The sequence below is a fragment of the Equus przewalskii genome, chromosome 1, assembly GCF_037783145.1.
Source record: "Equus przewalskii isolate Varuska chromosome 1, EquPr2, whole genome shotgun sequence".
Classification (NCBI taxonomy): Eukaryota; Metazoa; Chordata; class Mammalia; order Perissodactyla; family Equidae; genus Equus; species Equus przewalskii.
This window is the reverse complement of record NC_091831.1, coordinates 63,820,824-63,844,985: the sequence shown is the minus strand read 5'-3', so window position 1 is coordinate 63,844,985 and position 24,162 is coordinate 63,820,824. Positions and strand designations below refer to the sequence as shown.

Here is a 24,162-nt window from a genome sequence, read left to right as displayed (position 1 = left end):
ATAAAGCTTTTATGCACTTCATAAAAAGAATTTGGAAGTGCTTGTTTATTTCTGCTCTGGCACAGTTTAAATAGTTGTGGAATTATCTCTGTGGTGTGCAGGAACCAGCTAGCACTGAGCAAGAGCAGATTGTGTACATCTCTTTCCAGCTCCACATTAAGTGATGTCATGTCTTAGCTTGAAATCAGTCATGATGGGAATACTCATGCCACAGAAATTGGCAAACACTACAGATCGGGAGGGGGTGTTATTTTTTGTTTTGGGGGGCTTTTTTGCAGAGACCCAGTTGTTAAACATTTAACAGAATACTACTGAATCATGTTCTTTTCTAATGTTTGATAAAATCTCCCTGTAAAATCACCTAGAGTTGGTGCTTTTGTGAGGGTCACGATAGGACTTTATGAATTTTATTTTGCCTATGGAAATCAATCTGTTTCAATTTTCTCTGTCTTCTGGAGTCAATTTTGGGAAATTATATTTTCCAAGAAATTATCTACTTGATTTAGATTTTCAGATATTTGCACAGAATTGAACAAAGCTAATTCTCAGAATTCTGTTAGTTTTCTCATTCCTGTGGTTTCTTATTTTTTATTTTGTCTATTTACATTTTCTTTCATTTCCCTTGATTAGCTTAGTGATTTCGTTTTTCAAAAAGTTATTGCTGGATTACTTATTATACCTTTTGTTTTATAACTTATTACTATCTGTTTGTAGCTTTAATAATTCATTCCTTCCACTTTCTTTTGGTTTATGTATCTGAGTGTTTTTTGAGTCAGATGTTTATCTTTTACATTTGTTCTTTTTTAAAAAAAAAAATAATATATGTACGTAAAGTTGCTTTCTTCTAAGAAAGGGCTTAGATCTATCTCAAAGGTTCTGACAGGTAATGGTTTCATTTTCATATATCTCTGGCTATTCTAAAGTTTGGAGCTGTATGTTATCTTTGACTTGAGATTTAGGAGTATTAGAAAATTTCTGAATGGAAGGGCTTTTTGCAATCTGATTTTGTTATTAATTTTCAGTTTTACTACACTGTGACCTAAGAGTTTTTGTACTACCTCTACTCCCAGAAATTTATTTCAGTTTTGTTTGTGACTCAGTGTATTATTGCGCTAGATTGTATTTGCCAAAAATGGTTAGAGCAATATTTCTAGTCCCACATGCTCTTCCAAAACTTCGCCACTCCCTGTCAAGAGGAACAGTCTATTTTTCCTTCCCTTAAAGCTGGGCAGGACTTTTGCTACTACCTTGATGAACAGAATGTAGCTAAAGTAATGCAACATGACTGCTAAGACATAGGTCATAAAAGATGATATGGCTTCTGCCTGGCTCTTACACTCTCATGGATTTCTTTGCCCTTGGAATATAACCAATATGCTGTCAGGAAGGCCTAACTAGGCTGCAAAGAACAACCACATGGAGGGGAACTGATGGTCCCAGCCAATAGCCAGTATTATGCATGTGAGTATGAGTTTTCAGATGATTCCAGTTCCCAGACTTCAAGTCTTCTATGGAGGCCCCAGACGTTATAGCACAGAGATAAGTCATTCCCACTGTCCTCTCTTGGAATTCCTGAACTACAGAACCAGTGAACATAATAAACTATTGTTTTGTGCCACTAAATGACTTCTTTGTCTCATTTAATGCCCTTCTGCTTGAATTCTAGCCTGTGATATTTAGGCTATGATTCCTGCTTTCTTTTGGTTCCATCCTTTTATTCCAACTTTTCTGAGTCAGTTTGGTTCTGTTTCTCTTGTACAATACAGAGAATTGGGCTTTGCCTTATGATCCAATCTGAAAGTCTTTTAAATAGGTAAATTAAGCACATTTACATTTTTTCCTATTACAAATATGATGGGTCTTAGTTATACTATGTTACATTTCATAAGGGCAGAGTTGAAAAGTTGTGACAGATATCTTTTGCTTCATAAAGCCTAAAATACTTAATATTGGTCCTTTATATAGCAAGTTTGCTAATTCTTGGTGTAAATAATAATATTCACTGCAAATAATGTAATTACTGCTTTTTTTTTTCTTTTTTGGTGAGGAAGATTGGCTCTCAGCTAATATCTGTACCAATCCTCCTCTATTTTTGTATGTGGGTCACCACCACAGTACAGTTGGATGAGCGGTGTAGGTTGATGCCTAGGAACCAAACCTGTGAACCCTGGGCTGCCAAAGCAAAGCACACCAAACTTAACCACTATGCCACTGGGCCAGCCGCTACTGCAATCTTTATTGCTCACTTTTTTGTTTTTGTTGTTGTTATAGTACATTTTATTGCTTTAGCTAGCATCTCCAGGGGAATGTAGAATATTCTTTCCCTGCATGTCTGGGGACTTTAAAGGGAATATTTTTAATCCTTCATTCTTCTCTATGCAGGTTGCTGTAGGTTTTTGGCAGATAATCTTAATCAGTTTAGAGAAGTTCCCATCTATTCATTGCTGGCTAAAAGATGTGAGCAGAAACGGTTGCTAAATTTCATGGGTTTCTTTCTTTCTTTTTTTCACGTCTATTAATATCATCATATATAATCTCTTTTTCCTTTTTACATAACAATATGACAAGTTGACTGGTAAATTCTAATAGTAAACTATCCTTTCAATTTCTGAGATAAATCCTACTTGGCCATGAGGTAGTATTTTTTTTTTACTACATTGCTAAATCTTATTGTTTATTTCTCATTGAGGATTCTTTTATCCAAATTTGTAAAAGAGATTGACCAATAGGTTCATTTTCAGGAGTGTTCTCACCTTGTTTAGGTCAGTTATGGAATCCCAGTAAGAGGAAATGAGTAATTTTCTATGTTTTTCATTTTCTGGAATAAATTGTAAAAGATAGGAAGTTTCTCCACTTTGAGGGATATACGACTATCTTTTCACTTTCTTCTATAGTCTTTTTCTCTATTTAGATTTCCATTCTTCTTGAGACAATATTGGTAACTACAACTGCCTTAAAATTGACTGTTTTACTTAGATTCTCAAATTTATTGGTACAAAACTCTATAGAGTTTTTTTAATCTCCTTATTTCCTAATGTTGTATGTCCATCTGTGTTTTTTTTTTTTTTTAGATCTTACAGGTTCATCTTTTTTTTTAAGTGTCTCTTGGTACAACTGATAATGCACATTGTTTCTATTTTATTAATTCTTAGTTTTATTAAGTCCTTTCACATGTCATTGGGTTTGCTTGTTGTTATTCATTTAGGATCTTTGAAAACACAGTTCATTTACTTTTACTTTTTATTCTTTGTTTCATACTTTATGTTTTTAAAGGGAAAAAACCCCTTTAATTACATTTTGGGTTATATCTTGCAGCTTTTAACATACTACAGTGCTTCCATATAGTCACCTTCATTTACTTTTAAAGAGTAGTTTATTTTTATTTCCTCTTAAACCCAAAGTTTCATTTACTTCTAACTCTGTAAGGCTTTTATTTTCCTTTTTCCTCTTTCTTTCCTTTATCCTTTCTTCTTCGTCTTCTTTTGTAGAAGAGCTTACTTTTTTGAAGCTGATTTCTAATTTTACTGAGTTATGATCAGCTAATTTGAACTGAGCATGTTATACTTTATGACTCAATTTGTGGATAGCTTTTGTGATTGTTCCATGTATTTTTTAAGAGAATGTTCACTCTGTTTTCTGTTTAACAAAACATTTATGTTGTGAAGTTTCTGGTTATTTAGCTATCATTTTCTATGGGAGATATGCCAAAGTTTTCATCTGTGATTGTGACTTTGTCAGTTGGTCTAGTATTTCTAGAAGTCTTTGCTTTTTGTATTTCAAAGCCATGTTGTTAGCTGCATTGAGATTTGTGATTGCTATAGCTTCCCATTATATCTTCTCAGTTATGTAAAATATTTGTCTTCCTCATTTCAGTAATCATCTTGAGCCTTATACTGTCTGATATTAACATTGCTATTCCTGGGTTTTGTTTTTAGCATGTATCTTTTTTTTTAAATCTTAATCCCTGCATTTTTCAAGTTTCTTATTCATTTTATTGTATATATCTCTTTAAAAACTATTTTATTTTACATTTCTTTTTTTACCAAATCTTGGAGTACTGTCTTTTAATTTAGTGCATTCCCATTTATTATGACTGTTACACTTGTACCAACTCTTGCCATCTCACTTTACTTTTCCAGTCACTCACACTTGCTGCTCTGCATTGGAGATAGCTCTGTTGAGTGATGCCTGAACTAAGGATGGGAATAGGCACACAGATGGGTTGATGTGCGTGTCTACCCACTGAGGAAGCCTAACTTGCCGGCTCCTTGAGGCCCCCAGTAGTTCCCTGTGGTTACAGAACTCCTGAAGCTGATCCTACCTTTTGAAACTCTCTTGCATTTATTTTGGGCTGTGATTAACCTTTTCAGTCCTATCCTATCCATGTTGCAGAGTCTACATAGTTTCTGATCAACAACAGTACCCCTTCGTGTTTTCCAGTTAGTTATTGGTTTGGGTTTTTTCCCTCGCTGTAGGGAGTAGGGTAATATGATTTCTATCATTTCTGCTAACACCTTAAAATGGCTTCCTACTCTGGTCACAGTAAATGGCCTACAAGATGCTACAAGTTCTGGCCTCTGATAGTGTTCTGACTTCATCTACACTCGCCTCCCCTGCTAGATTACTTGCTCCAGCCACAATAGCCTCCTAGCTCTACTTCATGTATGCAGGCACGCTCCTATCTCAAGGCCTTGTACTTGCTTTTTCCTCCACCTGGATGACTTTTCTCTCAAATATTCTCAGGTTTCCATCTCTCACCTCCTTCAAGTTATTACCCAGTGCCACCTTCTCAGTGATGCCTTCGCTGGCTGTCAAGTCTCACATTACCAACACACACGTTCCCTCATCTCCTCTGTCTGCCTTCATTTTCATCTTAGTACTTACCTCTAGCATACTCTACGGGGCCTTTATTTCTTATCTTAGTTATCGATCCTTTCTCTCACTAGAATATAAGCTCTCTGAAGGTAGAGATTTTAGTCTGCTTTATTCATCCCTCTATCCCTAATGTTTAAAACAGTGTTTGGTACATAATATGTGTTCAGTAGGTAGCTCTTGAATTAATTTCTAAATTTCAGGGTGTTCAGAAGAAGAAAAGGAGGCTGTGGAACATGTTAATTAAGCTATCTTGATTCTCTTTGTGCTTTACAATCTCCCAGATATGCCAGCACTCAGTGTCTTGCCCAACCTGTTCTCCAGGGGACCATGGCTACTTGATTTGTACACTGTATCAAGTAAGTGCTAGAAAGATTGCAAGGGAGCAGATGAAGAAAGGGAGAAATTAGACATAAGAAGAAAAGCTTTCCCTTCAGAAAAGACTTTGTGGGGGAGGATGGTTATATGGGTTTCTTTAATCAAAAACAAAGAAAAGGACTGCATCTTATCCTCTCTGACTCTCCTTGATTTGGGAGAAACTGATGAGGTATAGCAAGATAAAGGAATAAAGAGCTAATCCACATGAGAGAAGTCTGTTTTATCGCCCTTACACATACGTCTGTCCTTACAACACAGGATATTTTTTTCTTTGAGGGAGGGTGGGAATAGGGGTAAACAGCAATTTAAGTTGGAATCTCTAGGCAGTCTGTGTTCGGGAATTAGCAGTGCATTATTTTCCTGGCTCCCTACCCTGTCTTGTCTTTTAGTTGAGAAACATTTGCCCTAGAACACCACAGTTTTCATTAGCATCCCTGAGGATAGAACTTTGACCCCACAGACTAAGGAAGCTACAAATGGAAAAATCCAAGTTGCTGTACTCTTTTATTTTCATGCTAATACTTCTGCTTCAGCAGAGAGTATTTAAAGAAACAGATGCACAAGAATGATAAAGAGTTGAGGACTAAGAACTCCTCTGACAACAGTACAGTGTTTTTCCAGCATAGTCTTGTATCTATCTGTGATTACAGAAGTCCAGAGGGGTCAAGGTCAAACCCTGGTTTCATTTGGTGAAAAAGCTTTGACGTAGAGAACCCGGGATCTGGGTTTCAAATCCTGATTGGATTTGGAAGTTGTGTAAATTTCATTTCACTTCCTTCAGGCTATAATGTTTGACATACAAAGACAGATGAGCATATCTTTCAGTAAAGGGCCCCAGGGAATAGTGATTCCCAACCTCCCTGGCCAATCCACACATGAGTTCAACAATACGCATCCTCTCCTTAGATTTAACCTAATGGTGCCCACCTAGCTACTTCCCTTGTATTCTGGACAAGAAAAACCTCTCATCTTTTTCTTAGAATAACTTCATCCTGGATATAAACCCTCAAGCGGAAGCCACATCAGAGCACTACACTCTCCAAAGCCAGAAAGTCTCAACATTCTTCTCTCAATGTGCAAACAAAGCTTATTTTTTATGTCGCTATAGGCATGCCTCCCAGAGGAGAAGCCAATCTCAAAATGTAGAATAATCATATCTAACCCTTGCTTTAAGGTTATTTCTCACACACACATGCCTCACCTAGATTATGACCGGAAGTTAAACAAGAATTTCTCTTGATCTCTCCTCCAATTCTCTTTCACACTCAGAAACGACCCAGGGAGAGGTCCTCCAGGTTTGTCACATACACAAATGATTTCATTCCACTGGTGGCTTTAGAAATTTTATAGTCAAAGTGCACAGGAGCAACGATTGGGTGGAAATTGTGAGCAGAGAGAGAGGGACTAGAAGATTTGTTTTAAAACTGCATTTCTGTATCAAGCACACACTTTTCCCTCAGTTTGTAGTTTCTATGAACTGACTACGAAAAAGCTCTAAGACATTTGGAAGTAGTGAGTGAGGGGAGGAAAGCCCTTTTGTTACTGAACCTAAAGTGAGTTCACCTCCTGGCGAATTAAATAAGACTCTCCACCAGAAGTAAGTTGTCTCACAAAGTAAAGTATATTTGCAGCAAATAGGAGACCTTGAGGAATCATTTCCAAAGTCATAGCATCCCTGGACAAAGGGAAGCAGAGACCTTTTACTTCAGATGGGAAATGAATATTCAAAAGGCAGAGGTGCGTATTCACTTGCACAGGCTCAGTTGGAAAACATGCTTCCACATACACTGCAGGTTATGGTAATAAGGACTAAATGCCTCCTAGAGAGATCTTAGCAATAGAAATAAGGCAAAGGTCATAGGCAGGCTCCCTGGTGAGGCTTGTTCTGGTTCAGGGTGGTTGGTGATGGCATCTCTTTAACATAACAAAAGGAAGAAAACAATTTGGAAAAACAATTAAATGCTTCCAAACCCACCCTTGAGTTCCTTGGGGCAACTGGTCTGTGACACTTTCTTTATACCTGAGTAAAAAGAGTTTATCAGTGCCTACTCCCAAGTGATATGATAAACCCAGCCTACCTGTCTCACCTATTTCCTTTCAACTCATTTCTCACCTTTATCCAAGGCTACATTCTAATCCTACGATCTTTACTCACCTCTCCCTTCTTTGCACTCTTACAACTAGCTTGACGTCTGCTTTCTATGTGTAGGGACTTATTTCTCCATTTAGACTACATGATTCCTGAAGGCAGAGCCCAGGGCTGCTTCTGCATTTCCCACAACCCCCCAGTGCAGGGTTTCTCTCAAAAAAAACAGTGGTTGGCTGACTGATTGAAGAAACAGAAATAGGCCCCTGCAGTGACCTGAAGCATATGGAATTCTGATTACGGGGACTGAAAACTCAAAAAGCCCAATTCACCCCCTTTACAAAGTACACATATCCCAACAAATCCGAGCTTATTGGAAAAGTAACAGGCCTCTCCTCCAACTAGGCTCAACCAAAAATTTCATTAGAATGGATAAAGAACCAGAGCAGTAAATATTAATGGCTGGAAGGGAGAAGCTGGAAGACAGCAGGCTGAACTGAGCAGGTGTTCACCTCACTCAATTTCAATCCATTTGCAGCCAACAACGTCATCGTTTGGCCTTCTTGAGCTCACCGACAGGCCATTTTTCATGATTTTACCATTTCTGGCCAAATGCAAACTTTTTAATTAAATGTACCACATGATTCCAGATGTTTGTTTATTTGTTCCAAAAAGGTTGTAAAATCTCTACACGAGGAAAAACCTGGGGCAGAGGTGAAGTTTTCTATAAGAGACGGAAACAAATGAGTTGCAAGAACTCGGACTGGGAAATTAATGCTGGGCAGAGCTCTCAGCAGAACAATCTAGACCAAAAGCATTGGCTTCAAATAGCTCTCCTTCCAGAAACCCAAGATTCAGGAATATAACACACTAGGCACTTATTAGTTTTTAAAAGAATGTAGCTCATCTTGAGCCAAAGACCAGAATGAGAACAAATTTTTGTGGCTGCTTTGCCTGCTTATTGTATGTTTGTTCCTTTTGCTGTGAGCTCCACTACATTGATTCCAGCAGCCTTCCATTTAACAGGCCAGATTATAGCTTACGCATGAGTGGTGGTGGAGAATCCTGAAAGGGGGAAGTAAAAGGGGAGTGTAGGCAAAGACCACAGCTTCCCACCACCATGCTGACTTCCTCATGGCCTTCTGTTCTCTGATACTCTCTATCTCTAAATATAATCAGTCACTAAGTCAGTCTGTGGCATTTACTACAGAATGTCTCTCATATTCCTTCTCTTATTCTCTTTTCCCCCAGCCAGCCAGCCACTCAGGACTTCATCATCAAATGCTCGATTATTTCAACATTATTCTAACTGACGCTTGGCTCTACATTTTATTTTCAAGAGCCAACATCAGAAATACTTTGGATAACATGGGGAGGAAGAGCATTGACTGTCCATTTTCTCTGATGCCCAAGCAAGTGATATCCTGCGACCAAACCATCAGCTTCCTCTAACAACAACTCCATACTGACCATAAGGTTCCCTTTACATTGCTCCCACCCCTGCCCCCCTGGCAGTATCCTGGCCCCAGCTGTCTTCCTCATATGTCACCAAGTTGTTTCCTAAATTATGTTTGCTAGAACCTGCTCTTTTGAGGTAGTACAGTCTGCAGTCACACAGCCTGGTGTCAAGAAATCCAAAGCTTCTAAAACTGGAACAAACTCCCTTCAATGCCATCCCACAGTGGCCTCAAGTAGAGGCTCTTTTTTTCCAATTCCCCCTGCAGACTGCATGCGGATTAGTAATCCCATAGCATAGCCTTAAATCAAATTTAGATGCTTCTGTGTGTTTAAGGCCTGCTACAATGTGAACCTACCCTACAGAAGTAACCTCATTTCCAACTTTTTCAAAGCTAAGTCCCTTCCTCGAGTCAGTCCCATTTATTCTTACCCCTGTGCTTCTTCTTTACCATTTCCTTTTCTTGCAATGCCCTTCTTCTGCCCTCCACCCATTCATGCCTTGTTTGTTCTCCAAAGCTCAAGGTCAATATCCTTCAAAGCTCCAGGCCTGACCAATTCCAGCCTTTACTGATTCTATCTTTTCTAAACATTTATAGCCCTTATGGCTTTTACTAAGTAAGGCAACTCTTAATTATATAATATATAATATCTTGTTTGGTTGGCATTGTTTCATTTTTAGTATCTCCTCAATCAAACCACAAATTCTTAGAAGACAGATACCTCTATTTCTGAATTTTCCACAAACCCTAACACATACTCTTTACGCAGTGGATACTAAATAAAGACATACTGGAGGAGTCCTTGAATGGAAGTGCTCAGAGCAATACTTGTCATTTCAGGACTCACATTGACCATGTCCAAGTTTTTCCCTTGCAATGGAAGGGATAAGAAACAGCCCATGACTCTAAAACTTCAGGACATTTAGAATCTCCAACCCTGTCAATCCCAGACTCTCCTAACAGAGGGATATGTTTTTACCACCATTTTTTATTTGGACTTTCGGTTGGGAGAAGGGTCATCCTTTCAACCTCTCATCCTATAGAAGTAAGGTGTTTACTATTGGAGGTTTGGGGTGTGATTCTTTTTTTCCCTTCTTGCTTTGCTTCTGGAATGGAAGAACCAAATTCACAGCCCCTCTGTGTCTATGAATGCACCACAGTTCTGCCCAAAGAGTAGAAATAAAGCAATCACGAAGACTGCAAATGAAAAATCATCCTTGGAGAGAAAGGACAGGAAATGGACCCCTATGGATTTCAAATGCTTAAAGGAGGTTACTTAAAGTTCCTGGCTAAAGTCTATGCCAGTCTTGGTAATACTCTAACAGATTCATCTATCTTCAGATTCCACTTGGCTTGCTCTTCCATCACTGCCATCTTTCCAGACAGCGAGCGCACACAGGCACATCTATCTATATATATGCAGAAGTTTTAATCTACACTACCCTCTGTTCCAATCCACCCAGCCCTGCTCAGAACAGAGTGAAGCTTTTGACCCTTCAAAGTAGTAGGGAGATGAATTTGATGACCCAGGCTAGAGTTTTTAAACCATTTCAGCAAGGCCTAGAATCAAAGGAAAGTACAATTTATTCAGCACTTAGCAAAGTCCTTTAACTTTGGAACAGAGCACACACACTGAAAATAGACTCCTACTACAACACATATAAAATAAATCTACCAACCACTACTGTCAAATCACTAGTCACCTCAAAAAATAAAGGAAACTTTAGCATTTCTCTGAATCTGAGAATTCCACCAAGATTATAAGCCCATAAAAGCATTATAAAGGAAAGAAAACTAAAGTAATGGGTTCCATTGAAAACGTCATCAGAGGAAAGCACTTTACATAATTAGAAAATGCTAATAATAGCTCCACACAATGAGTCAACACACTCTTCCTCCCATACACCCACAGCAAAGCCATGGCTTGGAGTTTGAAAGAGGGGAGCTGAGGCCATTAGCTGATTTGGTGAGACCCATGTACGAAACATGTCCCATCATCGAAGAGGTCTTTCTTGCCAAGTGCCGATGTAATTTTCTTTTTTTTTCTCTCTCTCTCTTTCTTGCTTTTTTTTCACAGCTTTCAATACACTTTCCTTGGGGGAAAGTTGGATATGTCATGTTTCTAAGAATCTTCAATTAATCAGTGATGATTTTTGAGAAATCATCTGATAGTTAGCTCCCTTGAAAAAATAATGAAAATTTTCTGCAAGACAGAAGCCTGCAGATAAGCAGGCTGCCTTAGTTACAGGGTCTGATCTCAGATGAGACTTACCTGGCAAAGTCAATATAATCCTCAGATTGCTTACTCCGTCTTTTTAAATGGTCAGTGAGAACCAACAAGCAATAGGCAAAAAGACTCCTTGATGCTGAATTATTAAGATAACCTAAATAAATGAATCTATTTTCCTCGAGCCTTTGTATTATTCTGTGTAGATTTTGTTTATAATGATCAAACCTGCTTAGCTATCACATACCCTGTGTGTTGACTTGGCAAGATTATCCTACCAGAATATAAAAAATAGATTTTTTTTTTTTTTTCTTTTAAGGATCAGCACCTGAGCTGACATCTGTTGCCAATCCCTTTTTTTCTTCTTCTTCTTCTTCTTCTTCTTCTTCTTCTCCCCAAAGCTCCTCAGTACATAGTTGTATATTCTAGTTGTAGGTCCTTCTGGTTCTGCTATGTGGGACACTGCCTCAGCACAGCTTCATGAATGGTGCTAGGTCTGCGCCCAGGATCCAAACTGGGAAAGCCCTGGGCTGGTGAAGCAGAGCACGCAAACTTAACCATTAGGCCACAGGGCCAGTCCCCTAAAACAGAAAATTTTAAAAAAATTATCTGAAAGAGACAGATTGCCTCCAAATCCAATAAGCCTAAAACAAATTGTGATGAACAGTTTGGTTATCAAGTAGCCCTGTCTTGAGCCCTCCCAAAAGTATTTTGCTTGTTGGCATACAATTTTTCTGGCAAACATCTCACCATGCCAAACATCTTTGTCTGCATTGCCACATCTTCACACAAATCCATTTAATATTCCTCTTATTCATTTCACTGTGGTTTATTTAAATAGTTGAAGCAAAACACTCTGTATTTATGGCTTCTGTGAAAATATATTTTATGATATCTCAGGCTAAAATTGTTTAAAAATTAAAAATAAAAAACATCCGCAGTTTTTCTTTCCGTCTTTTTCCTCTTTTTTGGACAGTGTACATTGAGCTGCTTCATGGGGAAATACAGAAAACTCAATTGCTAAGCACAAAATGCATCTCACATTAAGGAAACTGCACATGATAACTAATTATGATAAGTTGCTATGTAAATCACTCTGTGACAGTCCCAGCAATCAATTTCAAACACAAATAGACCAAGCCCCTAGTTGGAGAAAAGGATGCGCACCTAACAAATGTCAACAAAAATAATGGCAAGATTGCCAATGATGAGTACAAGTAGGATGGTTATCATCTCCAGGCAAGTTTCCATAGCAGATTTCTTCCTGGTTTCTTGCTTGCTTGCTTTCATACATTTAATGTCCAATGCTTAACATGACAAGCTAACTATGGCACATCTTCAAGATTGTATAAGCATCAGGAAAAAAAAATAGTAATTCAGGGATGTTCACTGGACTTGCAATTACTTTGCAAAATGTGTATGCAAACAAACTGGAATGAGACCCTCAGCACGAAAGCTGTTGGCAGGGCAGGATTATAGTAGATGTGCCCAATTGTCTGTTCTAACTGGGCGTCACTAACATCACCCTCTTCTAAGGTCTTCTCCACAGCTCAGAGAAGGAACTGGAAGCTACATTTCCCAAAATCCTCTTGGTACATGATTCTAGGTTAGATTGGCCAAAGAGAGACACTGGAGTAGGATTCGGAAATCTGAGAGAAGAAGGGGTAGGGCAATGGGTAGAGAGTCATAATGTTTGAAGCAGTTACCAAGTGAACTTGAGAATCACCCCCCATCAGTGCTGCAGACTGAGAAAGTCAGTAAGAGATTCCCAGGTGTTCCTGAGACACACAGAAACTTTTCATCAAGCTCCTAAGAACCACCTACCTTGGGGCTGAGGCTGAGACTTGGGAGGCAGCTTCACTGATTGTGTAAGCCTTCTATTTAGTGTGTCTTCTATTTTCACTGTCTGAATTTAGACTGATATCATAACATTTTCCCCTTTGGTTTTTCAAACTTTCTCTGCTCCAGGATTTGTAGATCTGTAATCTAAAATAAATGTGGGGGGAGGGGAGTAACACAGACAACTCTTTTGACAGAAATAAGCAAGGACTCTGTACTTCACCACAGCCTTTTCACAGGCTCTGGAAATTCGCCCTAGGTAGTGGGCATTTCCAGACCATGCCCCTTACTGCACTTTCTCTCCTCTTTCCTCCAGCACAAGGCCACAGTTAGTCCTACCTGAACTTGCTTCATAGGTCCTGTATGAAGGACAAAGGTCAGTGGTGGCCTGGGAATCAAGGACAAAGAGCTTTGACTATTTTTTCCTTGCCTCTGTTGCTGAGTGACTCAGTCTCCCCAGTAATCCTTGGTGCCTTTCTCTGTTAAATGAGAATAATAATATCTACCCTCCCCACTTTATAGGGTTGTCTTGAGAATAATTTGGTCTATATTCTAAATACAAATGTTTCCCCCAAAAGACACAATGGTCAATATAAATGCAAATTATACTTCTAACAGCTACCAGATAAAGAATTGCAATAGATGGCATGCAGGAGTATGTCCTGTGCATAGAGCATATTTAAGGACATTTCGCCAGCAAATATTTCAACGTTCCTCATAACATGGATATCCACTGAGAATACAGTATGTAGATTGCTACTAGGTAGAAACTGAGATCACTGACACAGCCCCATGTCCCCCGTACTCAGAAGACATGCTCAGACCTAGGGCAGAACTCTCAGAGAGATTTCAAGTGGATCATTGTAAAACCATGTGTATACCACAACCTACATCTTACTGAGAGTCTTGTCCCTTCTTTGAGAACCTCTGTTCTAATAAAATAATTCCATTAGTTGCTTCAATTCACCCTATTCCCTTCCTACCATCAAACCTCAAAGTTTGAAAACTATGACACTATAAAGTAATTATCTACTTAAAAGTTATGCAATGTGGCTAAATGCCGTTCAGCCATGAATCAAGAGACTCAACTCCCACCCAGATGATTTGTGTTTCTGAAAGCAAGAGTGGAGTTATGAGGTCCACAAGGCTGGCCTTTCCCTTCAGTGTGTGCTTACCCCCAAAGGAAGATGGGTATCCTTTCTTAGATGCAATCAAGTTACCTTGCAGAGGTATCTAAGTTACTGGCTTTCCCCTGGGTTTCTATCAGTCATCATTTACTGAATAAATACTTATTGAGCTCTGATTAAATAGGAGGCCCTGTGCCAGGCACTGCAGATTCAGTGGTGAGCAAACACACACAATCTCCTCCAGTCCCCCAAAGAGCTTAGCCTATCTAGAAGATAGTATCTGAATAGGGAAAATGACCTAATATGAATGTGTAGGGTGGGATCAGAGGAGTCCTCCTTGGAGCTGTGATATTTAAGCTGATATCTGAAGAATGAGTAGGAGTCAGTGATATGAAAGAAAAGAGGATTACACTCTTTACTGCTCCTTAGGGAACTTTCATTTATGAGGAATTTAAAACGTACCTACCTGACCTCTATCAAACAAAGCAGAATATGAACACTTGCACTAAGGAGATAGAAACAAATATTATAAGTACCTCAAGAAAGGGAAAAATCAATACACATAAGATCAGAAAAAATTTCTTGCCAGAAGCAAAAGTACTGTGCATTACTATCCTTAAAATTTATGGATTATCTGTAAGTTACAGATGGAAAAATAGAGTCCCCGTCTCCTGATCATTATTCTGGGTCAGACTTCCTTTGCATTTGAATCTACAGTCCTTAGGACATGAATCTTGGGCCTATTGTACTCAATATTGGAACTTACATAAAAGGACAAGTAAAGGGAAAATGGCATGTATAGAAAAATAGCAATTTGCACATGAACTACTATCTGCCAGTTTGTGTAGTTGTTGGTGTGGAATGAAAAGAGATTGGGAACTTGATGAATCAAGAATTATTTGCAAATAGAACTTCCACTTAGGATTTCATAGACCAAATTTCAGCCATCATGTAGGATTTCACTTGGGAAAGAACTGATGTAATTTGCCTTCACAGTGTGACAGTACCTCTCTGGACAAATGCTCATAAGCTGTTCCCGTGAAGGTATTAACAAATGACACTCAAATACTTTGGTGATTTATATGATCAGAAATTTAGAATAATTTCTTTAACTTAAATATAAAAAAACAAGATGGTATTAAGTGGTTACATTCTGGGTGCCGAAAAATATGGCTTTCCCCGTTTGTCCTCGTGTGACTGATGCCAAGCTGAACTATATCAGTCTCCTCTTTTTCCTACATAGATTAGTCCAATAATAGTTTGGCCTTAATGAGCCTCCTTGGCTCTCTCTTTACTGGTCTTCTCATGACCATAGGCCGAAAGACCTGGCCATCATTACATGATGCTGACTTGCTTTTTTGACATCCAAGTCCATAGCACTGATCAGGTAACCAGTGCATTAAATGTGTAGGGATATTCGTAAGTAACATTGAGACATCTGTTGTCGGCTCCCTTTAAATAACATTTTTCCCATTGATGTTGGGCTCTGATGTCATCCAAAGGGGTCTGTTTTCACTATAACCACCTTAGGCATTTTTCCATCTTCCAAATATTACTTAAAATGCCTTCAAAACTTATTGTCTTATATTTAATTTCTTCAAGGTTCAGATTTCTTATTTTACTGTTATAATGACAGATGATCTTTGTCCTATTATTGATGAGTATCATTTATCTGATCATGTCCTTCTGTTGCGAAATATCAATTGCAAGGCCAGATCAACTTTTACAAGTGGGCTTGAGGGCTCTGAGACTTCAGTTCCTATGCAGTGTAATCAATAGGCTGTAGAGTAAAATTATCCTCATTAAAATACAAGAAAGCAATAAATGAATCCATGATGATAGTATGCTAAGGTTAATTTATTATTCCTTCTAGATATAGTATTATTATTTGCCTAGAGGAATTTAAAAAAACAGTCCCTAAAAGGATATGCTCAAAACCTCCATGAGGACATTCAGTGAAGGAGACTTGTTCATGCCCCTCAAAATATAACAAATTGGCAGCTATTTATTCTACCTCCCTTTGAGCAAAATTGATTTTCACAAAATTGACACTTATTGAACAGAATCACAATTGAACTATAATTGAACCAACATATATTTACATGTAGAAAAGTTCTACTGTGCCCAGACATCAAACAGGCAACACAGGTCCAAGTCACAGACACCTGCGATCTTGCATTAGTCTCTTGATCATTTCCTGCAGAATTTAAGTGTGCCATTTGCCCAGAACCCACGTCTCCTTAGAGGTCCAGCTTTACTACCTTCTGGGCATCTCTACAGCCTTTCCTCCAACCTAACCAACCTGCAATGTAGCTGGGATGACAAAGCTGGAACAGTCCTTATTCAGTGTCCCCTGCATCAACAAGGGAAGTTTTCTGCGTGGGGAAAAGATGTTTAAAGTAATACCCTCAATCTAAACCTGTTCTTACTTACCCTCGGAAGGCAGATTCACCATTAGAAAATGTGGCTGAAGTCATAACCAAGATAAAATGGGGTAAACCACAACACCACATGGGCTCTTCCTGTCCTGACCAATTTCAACAAAGGTGATCACATAGTCCTTGGCCTAAGCAACCAGCTTAGGGATAAGGCCTTTTTACATTATATTCCATGCAGACTCTAGAGATGGTAAAAGGAATTTAAGGCTTTGGAAGAACTGGGTGAGCCAAATTAATGTTTTGAGGATCAGAGAATTCAGGGAAATCTATGCATTGACTCTCTCCCATGTTGCCAGGCAAACTGGAATTCCTTTTAGCTATAACGTAGGGCTCATTCATTTTGAAATTACAGATTTCAACTAGTATACTCCCAATCAATGATACTTTTACAAATATTAATTAGTTTCCCAATTTCTCTCCATTCCTTTTGCTGGAGGTAATGATCTACTTAGTGGTTTTTAAGTACTATAATCTCTTTATTTAAAGAAAAAAATCACAAAATTATATTATAACCTGGATTTATTTGCCTTCCCAGCCTACTGCCACTAAATTCTGTTTAATATGAGTTGAAATCGCTAGGTTTGACAGGTATGGTTTTCTCATCAAGGACTTGAAAAGCACTGTATCCCTTCTAAAGTGCCGAGGCAGCAGTAATGAGCCCAGAGCTCTGCACAACCAACTGTGACCTGCAACCACTGAGAGCAATAAAAAGCTGAGTTCCTACCTCGGTGACTGGTGAGTTCCCTGGAAGCAGAAGGCAGGGGTGTGTACTGGCACTCTGGAGAGGTAGCAATGCTGTCACTTGAAGCCTGTGTGATAAAAGCAAATGTCAACATGAAGCAACAACAAACACTAAATACCTTCATTTACCAAACCCGTCTCCTTGGGATCTGGGTTAGGAGAAAATATTATTGACCGAGAATCTTCTCAGAAAACAAGAGTTGTCTGTGTTGAGATAATATTCTGGTAAAAGTAGAGTAGAATACAAAGCTTTGAGGGGTCTTGGTACAGGTGGAAGGGCTCTGAGACAAGGAGACGGTTTGTTTATTGCGCAAAACTGAGAGAAGAAGGAGGAGGAAAAGAGAGAGGTTGAAGGCAGGAAACGGTGCAGAGTTTGATTTCTGTCACAGGCCTTCTTCCAGTAATTCCCACAGATTAAATGCTCACTGTGATTACACTTCTACAGAAACCAGTGAAAAGGCTGAGGTTCCCCCCAGGGTAGATGGGGAAAACAGGGCTGGTTCATGTGGGCCCAGTGGCACAGACACAGAAAGAACTTGAAGACCGAGGCTCAGCAGCATGAAGCAACAGAATGATATAAACTATTGCAGACCGTGCAATTGGGTTCTAAGTTTAACGATAGCACTGAGAAACCCATCTGAAATTTGAAATATATGTAATGGTTACCAAGAAAACTTTACCATTCCAAGACCGAAAAGAAAATGATATGAAATATATCTATGGAGATGCTTTTTTATGGTATATAAACAGCTCTTTAACCATCAAACTGTATATGGTATGACCCAGGCTGCTAACCCTCCCTTTTCCTAACTCTACCTCCATGGGGGCTAAGGCAGGAACAAAGGAGTACGGCTGTGGAGTCAGTTGGTCAGTTATCACTCAGAACCGATGACTCGTATGTCACATTCAGAGTGTGGCTCCTCACAGCAAGAAGTAGCACCACTGCAATTCTTACTGAGACTTCTAAATCAAATGCTACTTTTTTTTTTTTAATATCCAAAAAAGAACATCTGCTAGGATCAAAATCCTAAGCTTACAACATTTCCAAGCTTCATGAAAAAGTAAATTTCATTAATGCTACATTTTTCTTTCTGGAATAGGAAATACATTCTATGGGATATATTTGCCCTGCTAGGAGCAGGCCTTTTCTCCAAAGAGATTATCTACATTATAGGAATCAAAACTAAGAAGGAGATTAGACCTACTTGCTGGAAAAACCCTTTAAACTCTGTTTCTGACATTTGAGATGTTTGATTAAGCAGCTTTCAGGGATGATTTATAGAAAGAGTTCTGAATGGTGCAAAATCAGAAGCTCTGTCCCTAAGGTAGAGACAGATTTCAGGTAGTATTACTTCACTCCAGCTCCAGGGGAAATATATGGTGTTTAAAGCTTGATCCAAGGGTATTGGGTCCACAAAGATAAAAAGTTCAATCACCAAGAAAAATGTTTAAAAAGTAGATAAAACTTGCTAGATACTACATCATTAGACATTTAGGATGCCGCAACAGAAATTAGATTAAAATTTAAATACTAGAGTCACCACCTGTTTCTCCATTTGGCATTCAAGGTCTCCTGTAATCCCTACATGACAAATGAGACACAATGACAGTGTTCTAAATATGGCATCTATCCAATGCTCGAGGCAGGATATATGGGGTGAGGGCATGGGGGTCATCCTTCCATAGATCTACTGTATTTCCTCCATAAGAGGCCTTAGCTTCTCTCTCTGCCAATGTTTCTGCTCCAGCTCATTGCTAAAAAAGCCTAAAATTCCAACATGAGTTTTAGGTTGCTATATTGTGATATTTCTTAGTACATTCAATCTCAATTTAGGCTGTTGACAATTTGATGACAGCTTTTCCTAAAATTAGTGGAAGAAACTACCTTTCAGCAAATACCTCTGACTGGGCAAAATATTAGAGTTTTGTAACCAAGGATAAAATAGCTATTTAGTTTTATTTCCAATTGTAGCCAAAGCAGAAATTGTGCGGTTTGAGTTCTGTTTTGCAGTCATCATTCGACGCCTTAGCATTTAATTGGTTTTATGCTCAGTGTCCATTTACAGATACAAATCATGGAAAAGAACCATTTTGCAAACTATGCCTTTTGGTGAGACTTCCATGGCTAGACGTTTAGGAAAACTACTATAAATCAAGATTCTCACTACCAGTTCTTTGACTTGGCTTTTCTCAAAATGAAGCCCATGTGATCTTTTCAATAGTGATTACACACTTGCTCTCTGAATATTATGCTGAGAAGCATGATTCAGAAAAGTGCAGTTATCATATGGAAAAAGCGGACAAGACAATGTCTTAAATTTGCATTCTACCTGCCCAGGAATGAAGAATTCCCCCTTGAAACTGAAACAGTAACCCATGGTATATCAAGTATGAGATAACAGAAACATAAGTAGAAAAATTTAATATTTAAATAAAAATTTAAACAATGTTTTCTTTTACCTGGACTAAGAAGATATGCCTAAAATGAGAATAGGGAAATCTGTGTAAATCTGAATCATCAGAACTACAAATTTGGGTAAGTCTGGATCATCAGAACTATAAGTATTCTCAACTCTTTGAGTCCTGTCAAATTTCCTAGCTACCTATGGCAAAGAATTATACTGTTACATTTTACTTTTTAAATCACTTCTGTTAGAAGATATGTGTACCATCTACAATAAAATATTACTAACCAGAATATATATGTCCATAAATAAATATAAACATAATAGAAAAATAGACAAAGGAAATATCAGGCAATTTTAATAAATATTTGGTCAATAAGTAAAAGAGAAGATGATGAAATTTACTAGTCCTCAGGGCAATGCAAATTAAAACAACAAGGTACAATTTTTCTATCCATCACATTTGCTAACTTTTTTAAGTCTCACAATAACAAGCACTATAGAGAATGAAAGGAAACAAAACTCTTATTCTCTCATCTCTTGCCAGTGGGAACATACATTGGTTCAACTACTTGGGAGACCAATTTAGCAATAGCCAATAAAATTAAAAATTGGTATAGCAATTCCACTTAAAACATATACACTATGGAAAATTTCACTCAGATCTCTAAGGTGGAACATAAAACAATGATTATCGCAGCATTATTTGTAATAGAACAAGTTAGAAATAATTCAAATGTCTGTCTATGAAGAAAATGGATAAATAAAATGTTATACATTCATACGATGCAATAATATTTAGCAATGAACCTGATTTATATATCTCAATTTGAATAGATCTAAAACTTTAATACAGAGTGAAAATGCAAGTTGCAAAATAATAAATGTAGTATATTATTTACGTAAATGTATAGTACTTTGATCATGTGTGTATGATACCATGTAAAAGTTATATAAGTTGTACACTAAATTCACAAAAAAGGTTGCCTCTTCCAAAGGACAGAGTAATAGGACTGGGGCTAATGGAATGGGGGGAGCTCCAATTTATGTATAAGGTTTATGTCTTTTATTTAAAGAGAAGACTTAAAGTCAAAATATTAGAACATACAAATCCTGTATGGTAATTATAAGTGCTCACTATTTTTTAATTTTTCTACATTTTTGAAATTTCTCCAAATTAACCCTGAAAACTGAAAAAAACAAAGACTCTTCTTTCCTCTCTGATCCATGTAGTCCTATATTGATACAAACTCATAATTAGAGGAAATTTTCTATAACAATTTTCTAGTTCTTGCATGACATGGATTAAGGCCATTTCTGGTTGGCTTTTTGTGATGAAATACCCCATTTCTGTTTCTTCTAAAGCTACTGAGTATGACAATAGAGTGGAAAAAGTTGATAAAAAATAGTAAATATGTATCTCCTTCACATCAAGACTTGAACTGCTCATTCGAGCCTGGTAAGTTTTCCTATTTAAGATCTGTCAAAGCATACTGAAGGTTTCTGCACTCCTCTACAGCTCACAATTGGAGAGCTGCTAATAATTTTTTAAACTCACAACAATAAAGATAATAGTCACTAATATACTGCACTCTGCAATTTCCATAGTCCATGAAGGAAGGCAGAACTTTGGCAACTTCATTGGAAAGGAGTCAATGAAAGTACAATCCACTCTACAAGAGACTTGCAAACTGAGGATTTTACTCGTGGTTACAGAAAACAAATGTCTTCAGATGAATGTATAAAATTCAAGCCCCTTCCCATTGGATGCATTCAATGGAAACGTGCATTCCAGTGGATATTTCTGCACATCATGAATGCCCTGAAGGAACATGAAAAAGACCACAGGAGGAGAGATTTGGCAGGCTTCAAAACAAGAAGGGGGTTGCTACAAAGTTGTTTAATAGCCATAAATCTCCCACTATTTTTCACAAAATACCATCTAAGACCACAGCTCCACAACTCTTTCCCCATTGCTCAGCTCAAGTGGAGCGCTCTGGCATGCTCACTCACCCCTAAATCATACACCACATAAAGTGATCCCAGGTCTGGGAAATTTGTCAGCCTCTTTCAAGTAAAAGCAACCTTCACCTTTCATCACAATTCATTCCCTGAAACTGCAGTATAAAGCTGACTCTTCTAAAAACATTTATTTTCTCTCATAAGAAAAAGCATCACTCATTTAGTTATCCAATGTTTAATAATCATCTATTATATGCCAGGCCCTGTGCTGAGAATACCAAGAAAAATAAAATGAGGACCTTGGTTGCATTCCCAACTCATCACGAAAAAATTATAACCATGACTAATACTGGTTATTAAGAGTCACTAAGTCATAGCATGACCTCTATACTCTGCATTATCACAGAACTTTGTCCCTGACCTCTATTATGACACTTGAACACATGGAACAGTAATTATACCCTTGCTTGTTTCTTATTCATAGTAACAGAGAACTTTCAAGATGAACTTTCCAAGATTAACTATAGTATTAAGCCTTGTATCCAACACACTGTCAGAAGTCAAAGAGGAAGAAAGGAAGGCAGAAGTCAACGCATGATGCCTGAATGAATAAAACATTTTAATGTCAAAGATAAAACTATGTACTACAATTGTAATTGAACACAAAAGTCTGAGCCAAATTGCCAGAGTCAGAAGTAAAGGCTTGCTAGCATCTAAAGGATTAAGTTAGAAGCCAAGGGATCAGCCTGAAGGCGGAATCTTCTGACCTGCTCAGAGGCAGGTGAAGGTACCATGCCTTTCAGTGTGAAGCAAGACAGAAAGCCACCAGGATGGATGCACTGTGTTTGGAAAGACAGACAGGTGTGGGAGCAGGAACAGAATATGGCATATCTTGCCCAGAACCAGAAGGCAAGAAATTGGGAGAAAAAAAAAAGGTCCAGGTAGGGATGAAGCTGATTAAGTAACCAAGGGACCAAGAAAGATCCCAAAGGCAAGTCTGGGCAAGAGCTGAGCATTCAGCTGAGGGAGGGAGCTGAAGGGTAGTTCAGACCAGAAGTCAGCAAAGGGTTAGGGTAAAGGAGAGGGTTGTGCCAAAGGCTTCTTGGGAACAAGGAAGACCCGTGAAGGCAAAAACCTAGAGCTTCCCATTGTTTTTATCTGATCTAAAGGGGGTCCAGTTCTGCCAGTGTTTAAAATGGCATCAGGACATTTTCAGAAATATTTATGGGAGGAAGGGAAGAAGGCAGGCAGGAAGGAAAAGAACCAGGAATGGAAAAAAGGAAGGAATCGGGGCCGGCCTGGTGGCACAGCGGTTAAGTCTGCACATTCCACTTCGGTGGTCTGGGGTTCACTGGTTCGGCTCCTGGATGCGGACATAGCACCACTTGGCAAGCCGTGCTGTGGTAGGCATCCTGCATATAAAGTAGAGGAAGATGGGCATGGATGTTAGCTCAGGGCCAGTCTTCCTTAGCAAAAAGAGGAGGATTGACAGCAGATGTTAGCTCAGGGCTAATTTTCCTCAAAAAAAAAAAAAAAAAAAACAGAAAAGAAAAGGAAGGAAGGAAGAGCTACAGCTTGGGCATTAGGTAGGCCTTTACATAAACAATTGAATCACAGAAGGTAAGAATTGTAAAAGACCTTACAAATCGTCCAGAGCAGCAGCTTCCAAAATATTTTTAGCAGACATTTATATAACAGAAGAAAAAAATGAAAACAATCTAAATATTGTGCATTATGGAAATAATCCCATAATATTTGGTTTTTATGGTAACCAAATAAAATTATAAAATAGAGAAGTATCAAAGATTTTGTTACATAATATTAAATGAACATAGTAAATATTAAAATAGCATACATGTTGTGATTTTTAACAATACTCAATTTGCAATAGGTAAAAGCTAATAAGAAAAGATTAAAAGATTTTTGTTGATATGATTTGGTTTGATTTGATTTTTTAAATTTATTTAATCATGTCAGTACTTCTTGCCATTTAAAATACTTAAAAATTAAAATCCTACCCAAATACAAGGGCTGACATGAATCAACCCATTTTCTATCAAGTATCTTTCCAGTCTCTCCAATCAGAGGGTAAGGTGAGGTAGAAGAAGAGGAGGGAGAGACAGTTGGAGGTAAGGAGGAACAAGACTGGGACAGGAAAGAAAGGAGGCAACATGTGAGATAGGAGCCAATATTATTTCTTGAATGCATTCTAAGTGCTAATGGTTTTCCAATGTATGAGGTATGTCCTATTATTCCTCTCATTTGAGAAATGAGAAAACTGTGACATAGAAAGGATAAGTAATTTGTCCAAGGCTATATAGTTCTAAAGTCTAGAGTGTGATAGAAACCAAATCAACCTGACACCCAAATCCAAAGTTGTTTTCCCAGCACCACCCTCTCTCTGCGTCAGAGGCCCCAGGTTTTTACAATACTCCTCTCCTAACCACCATTCCACTTTGCCTCACACCACTGTCAGCTGGACACTTGTCTGGTCCCTTCTGGTAGGAGTGTAGACATCAAGAGCACAGGGGATGAGACCTACACTGACAATGAATGCCTCACAACTCCTAACAAAGCAACTTCTTGAAGCATTGAGAAAGGATTATCAAATGGGAGGGAATTTACTAAAT

The 24,162-nt window shown here is 38.2% G+C and overlaps 1 protein-coding gene across 12 annotated transcripts in view; it reads right to left on the bottom strand.

Annotated features, from left to right (window-relative positions):
• The window catches only part of LRMDA (leucine rich melanocyte differentiation associated), a 1,072,656-nt gene that overhangs the window by 207,689 nt on the left and 840,805 nt on the right, over window positions 1-24,162 (bottom strand). For 10 of the 12 annotated variants that reach the window (XM_070566722.1, XM_070566705.1, XM_070566681.1 and 7 more), the window contains exon 6: window positions 17,149-17,233. In XM_070566722.1, coding sequence (XP_070422823.1) covers window positions 17,149-17,233 — 85 coding nt within the window. Of the gene's footprint in view, window positions 1-12,844; window positions 13,007-17,148; window positions 17,234-24,162 lie in introns of all 12 variants that reach the window. The other 2 variants (XR_011524502.1, XR_011524500.1) reach the window with 1 other exon arrangement.